Source organism: Saimiri boliviensis, chromosome 7 (genome assembly GCF_048565385.1).
Source record: "Saimiri boliviensis isolate mSaiBol1 chromosome 7, mSaiBol1.pri, whole genome shotgun sequence".
In the NCBI taxonomy this organism is placed as follows: Eukaryota; Metazoa; Chordata; class Mammalia; order Primates; family Cebidae; genus Saimiri; species Saimiri boliviensis.
Window position 1 is genome coordinate 79,329,172 of NC_133455.1, and position 6,000 is coordinate 79,335,171.

Sequence of the window (6,000 nt, forward strand, 5' to 3'; positions counted from 1 at the left end):
GCACATCATATTATGGTGTACTTTATTTCTATTATTACATTGTAATATGTAACAAAATAAGTATACAAGTCACCATATTGTAGAATCAGTGGGAGCCCTGAGCTTGTTTTCCTGCAACTAGCTGGTCCCATTTGGAGGTGATGGGAGACAGCAATGGATCATCAGGCATTAGATTCTTATAAAGAGTGTGCAACCTAGATCCCTCACATGGGCAGTTCACAATAGGGTTCGCATTCCTATGAGAATCTTATGCCGCTGCTAATCTAACAGGAGGCAGAGCTCAGGCAGTAATGTGAGTGATGGGGAGGAATCTCTCAATACAGACAAAGCTTCAGTCACTCGTGTGCCACTCACCTCCTACTGTGCTTCCTGGTTCCCAACAGGCCATGGACCAGCACTGGTCTGTAGCCCAGGAGTTGGGGACCCCTGGATCACTGGATTAATTATTTACTGGATGTAAGTAACACCTTACTGCTTCTATGAGGTCTTCAATCCTGAAGTTATTTTAATGTCCACATGTTGCTAAGATAATTAAATATAAAATTTAAAACTTCATTAATCAGCTATGTGTTCTGTTTATGTATTGTTGAAATGCCTAAATGTTTGATATCATTTGGATGAAAAAATCAGATAATGAAATGAACTTTTCATTTTCCATGTAAATGTTTTGATGTGGTTTGGCTTTATCCATTTGAAATAGATGCCTTTCAAAATACTTAATTGGTATTGAAGTCATTATTTTTCCCATCTTCAGAATTTCCATGCATTTCAAAAATTATGGTGCTGGAATCCTGTAACTTTAGTGAGCAAATTAGCCATACTTAAATAATATTTAAAAATAAATAAAAGATAATATTTTAAAGCATCTTGCTGCTTGGTATTGTGAAGATTCTTCCCCCTCATCACCCTTTCCCCTAAAAAAACCAGACACGAGATTTTATGTAGTTACTTGTGGTAACCTATCCAAAGCCAAATGAGCAGAGAGAGAAAGGTAACTTAATTGAGGTGCTAACATTGTCCCTTGTAATTAGATCATCCGCATAGGTGAGCCACACTTAAGCAGGAGAAAAAATATTACAAACTTCATCTTCATGCCAGTTCCACTATCCTCCCTAATCCCCTACAGAACATATTTCTGAGATTGTGTGAAATGTCAGTCCATTTTATAATCACCAATATACCAATATTTGCAAACATGCATTATACTCTCGTCTTAGGTAATGGGGAGACAACATGAAATTTAAGCCTTTGCTTCAAATTATATTCTTCAGCAGAGGAACGTAAGTGAGAGAGAAAGAGTTGGGGGGAGGGAGGGAGAGGAGAGAGAGAGAAAGAGAAAGGTAGAGAGAAAGTGTGTGTGTGTGTGTGTGTGTGTACATGCACGCGTGCGTGCACACGCACGCTATTGGCAGCACTTTCTGCTTTTCCTTTGGTTAACCAGTTACCAAACCCTTCCAGCTGAAGGGGTGCAGTTCAAGCTACCCTTTAGTAGTTCTTATGAATCCATAAAGGTATAGGTTTAAAAATGTCTTTTCAAAAATATAGAATTAATTGGCCATTTAATTAATGACCATCTGATGAGTAGTCAACCACAAGTAAACAGATTCCGATGAAAAAAAGATAATGAAAGGCCATTCACTGGTTTACAACTGATTTCACAATATTCCCAACTTAATTGTTAATAAAGTATCTATAAAGAGGGATTTTAGGGAGAAAAGAAATTATTTCCCTATAGAGCAATAGAAGCCTCGATTAACCTATCTGCAAAATGGGGGTATTAGAATAGATGACTTTCCCGTTATAATCCTCAGTGAATCCAAAACCTCATATTTTTTTAACCACATAGCAATGGAAGTATTGAAGAGTCTAGATTATCTATTTCAGAAGAAGAAGAAAAAGAGAACAGATTGAGGGGGAAAAGACAGCTGAAATGGTCATGTGTATACCGTAACAGGTAATTAGAGGGAATCAAAGTGGTTTCTCAATTCAAAATAGTTACTTTTTACAAAGTGTTTTCTGCACCACATTCTTCTTGAAAATAGCCATTTAAGGAACTTTAGAATAAAAAAGACCTCAAAATGTGGTTTTAATGATAATTACAATGATTTTCATAGTAGACACATTTTTACCAACTAATAAAGCAAATGATTTTCACAGTAGACACATTTTACCAACTAATAAACCAAAGAATTTATGACTTACCATTTGTCCTCTAAATTCTCCAATTGTACAAAAGAAATTAAATTCACATAAGCATTTTATTCTTTCTTTCTAAAATTAGAAGCCATAAAAATGTACAAAAGGTAACATATAAAAGATGCTAGTGTGCTAAGGAATAAAAGGAATGCTTCTTCATAAAAAATAGATTTCAGTTTTCTTTTCCATATGAAAGCATTTAAAATGGTAACTTGAAAAAATAGGCTGCATTATTTTACAACGTTCTTTCATGACACCTTTTGGGTCTAACTTCTACCAGAAATATGCAACATTCACGTTCCAGTGAATAACATTCAACATATTAACTCTTTAAAAGTGCAAAATGTCAAAAATATGTATAGACTTTAAAACTTATTGTAAAGTATAAAGAATGTCACAAGTGATTAGGAACCACTATGGAAAAAGAGTCTTCTAAGTATGTTAAATTTTAATGTCAATGATCACAGAAACACAGTGATGTTGGTATTTGAGGTCTTTATATTTCCAGCAGCCTCAGGACACTGAGCTTTACCAAAATAATGGGCTTAGGCACATGCCTTACTCTTTTCTTTGGAAAATTGTTAATTTATATGGCAACTTTAAATACATGGAAATTCATTCTTTATTTGGTTTGGCAATCAGATGAGAAATTTCTCTTAATAACTGTAAAATGTACCAGACTACACACTATACAATATTATTTCCACCTGCCATAAGGCAGTGGAAATATTGACGGGTAATTTTCTCAGAACTTACCTGCCCTGCAGCTTGCCAGGTAAAATTCATGGAACGGATATTGACAGGAATAGCAGGCATTCTCTGTTGTGCTTTTCTGAAATCATGTGTAAAAGGTGCCATTTTCCCCTCTGAAACAATCAGGATATCTTCTTCAAATCCTGGTTTTTAAAATAATAAAATTATCAAACTAGGTAGACTTAAAATCATCTAAATCAGAAGTTTCAAGCAAACAAACAAAAACAAACAAAAAATCCAAAGAATTAGTATGGGTCATTTCTGTTCTCAAGGTATCTGAATGCTACTGAGATTAATTTTCCTCTGTAGATGATGAGAATGATGCCAACAGACCCATGCTTTCAGGGGAAAGGGATGGACATGGAGTTCACCGATGCAAGCAAATGCTGGGTGCACCTAAAAACGCAGGGCTGTAAAAACTAACAGCATATCAGAACACCAGATCAGCTTTGTTTTCTTAAGAGAGAAGTTTATAAGTTTTCAGATGGAAAATCTCTAGAGGGGGAACACTTTTTTGGAAATGCAGGTCTCCCTCCTTCTTGAGGAGTGGAGAGGAGGAGGACACAGGCAGGGGAAGGCGCTTGACTCGGGGGCCTTACCTATGAGCACTCTCGCCTGGTGAGCATCGATCCACAGGTACAGGCCCTCCTCCCGCGGCTGCCCGGCCTCCGCCCGCAGCGCCAGCAGCCACAGGACGATGCTCCAGGGCCAGAGCTTGGCAGCAGGGAAGGCGCTCCTCCGGGCCATGCTGCTCAGGACCTCCTCGCTGCGGGGTGAACTCCTGGTGCCGCACCTACGCAACCTGAGGCAGTCAGAGCCTCGGCGGCGCTGCAGCTCCCTCAGCCGGAGCTGTTCCCGCTTAGACGGCTGGGCGCGTCGCCTCCCGGCCTGGGTGCCAGGGAGCCTTGGAGTGCCAGAGGAGGAGAGGGAAGGCAAGAGGTGGGAGAAGGGAGGGGACCAGCGGGCGCGAGCCGCGCAAGAAGATGGGGCGCGGGCGGGAGAGGGGACGGCAGAGACGTTAAGATTGGCAAAGCGGGAGAGGCCAGCAGTCAGGGGGACAAGCAGTGCCAGAGCAGAAGAGCGGGAAGCGCTGGCGCGAGCGAGGTGCGAGCGAGGAGTGTGGCCCGCGAGGCCCGGGCGGCCGCCACTTGAGGGCGCACAGGGGGCCGCAGGGGGCGGCAGGGGCGGGGCCGCGCGGGACCCCTGAGGCTGCGTTCTCTGCGCGGTGCGCCCAGTGGAGCACGAGCGAAGTGGGCGTGTGGGGCTGCCGGACGCGGGAAAGGGCACTCAGAGACCTCTGGTATGTCACGCGCCCCCTCCTCCGGCCAAGGGAGGCCTAGGGCGAGGGAAATGGGGAGAGCAGACCACGCTGGGCTTGACTGAGCGCTGATGGTAGTGTTGGTGATGAGGGTCAGGACTCCCGTTCCTCCTCTGGCGCTCACTGAAGGCTCAAATTGCCCAATGTCTCCCTTTCCGCCAGCAGGATTCCTCTCTCCGCAAACCCTCTGCGCTCTGTTCCGCGCTGGGCTGACATTCTGTGCGCTCCTAGGCAGTTAAAACTCGAGGTTCGACTGTCAGGTGGTGCCGACGGCAGGCGCTGCGCTTGGCTTGAGGCGCAGGGAGTTCAGCTGGCACTCGACTCAGCAGTTGTGGAGGTCCATCTGTCTCCCCAATAACCCGACAGTGCCCAGAAGAGTGCCCTGGGCCCTGGATGATAACTGTACCTGACCCTCCGGGGTAGGGCTCCACTAAAGTCTTGTTTATCTTCACATTTGCTGATGTTTTTAAAAAAGTTGCTGAGTTCGGTCGGGTGCGGTGGCTCACGCCTGTAATCCCAACACTTTGGGAGGCCAAGGCGGGCGGATCACCTGAGGTCAGGAGTTTGAGACCAGCCTGGCCAACGTGGTGAAACCCCGTCTTTACTAAAAATGCAAAAATTATCTGGGCGTGGTGGTGCGTGCCTGTAATCCCAGCTACTCGGGAGGCTGAGGTAGGAGCATCTCTTGAACCCAGGAGATGGAGGTTGCAGTGAGCCGAGATCGGCTCCAGCCTGGAGCCCAGTCTTCCACTGCACTCCAGCCTGGGCAACAGACTGAGACTCCTGGTCTCCAAAAAAAAAAAAAAGGTTGCTGAATTCACAGCTGCGTGGAGGCCTCACCTCGTCTATGGGAAGCATGCTTGGCCGGCAGTGGGCTGCAGCATAACCTACCCACCTGGCCCAGCAGAAAGAATTTATTTTTGCCTCCTAACTCCTTGAATGTGCAAAGAAAACGGAAGCAAGTTTTTTTTGTTTGTTTTTGTTTTTTAATTAAAGAACAGTCTTCAGACTCAGAGAAGGTTCGTTTACTTGTTTTTGTTCTTTAGTACCCCCATGCTGTGACAAATGCCTTGAGGATCAAATATTTGGGGCTGGGCATGGTGTTTCAATCAGTCCTTTGTAGAGTAGCTGACGCCTTAAGAGGGAAAAACAAATAGAAACAACAGAACAGAAGCTGGGCATGTAGAGGCATCAAGTTAAATCAGTGTTAGGTTATGAGAATATACATTTTCAATAAGGAAATATTGGCAGCTATGCAACCAACCAATAGAAAAAAAGGAATTAGAAAAGATGTTTAATTATGACTGATTTGAACTTGCTGTGTCTTAATTTTTAAAGTACTTTTAAGTGCTTACTTAATCCTTACAACTCTTAAGTACTGCTATTATTCCCATTTTACAGATGTGGAAAGAGGGCTCAACAAGTCCAGTAAATTGACTGTGGATAGCCAGCTGGTAAATGAGAGTCAGGTTCAAATCCCAGACACTGATTTCAAAGCCCATTCTCTTAGCAACTTATGCCTTAGATAAGTAAATCATAATTAAGTCTCTTTGCATCCAAAGCTTCACATCGTTCTTCCTTTTAAAATAAAAATATTTACCTCTTTCCCAACATTTAATTATTTTTTATTTCTGTGAATATTCATGTATGTATGAATACATTACACTACTTTTAGAATACTTTAACGTTGTAATGCCAGTGTCTTCCAGGTGAAGATAATAATTTCACAGCAC

General features: G+C 43.0%; 1 protein-coding gene across 1 annotated transcript in view; it reads right to left on the bottom strand.

Annotated features, from left to right (window-relative positions):
- The window catches only part of WIF1 (WNT inhibitory factor 1), a 73,982-nt gene extending 68,584 nt beyond the window's left edge, over positions 1-5,398 (bottom strand). Inside the window, exons 1-2 of the mRNA XM_003926529.4 lie at positions 3,549-5,398; positions 2,953-3,092 (exon numbers count right to left, since the gene is read on the bottom strand). Of these exons, the coding sequence (XP_003926578.1) occupies positions 2,953-3,092; positions 3,549-3,696 (288 nt within the window). The 5' untranslated portion in view covers positions 3,697-5,398. The remainder of the gene's footprint in view (positions 1-2,952; positions 3,093-3,548) is intronic.
- Positions 5,399-6,000: the final 602 nt, after the last annotated feature.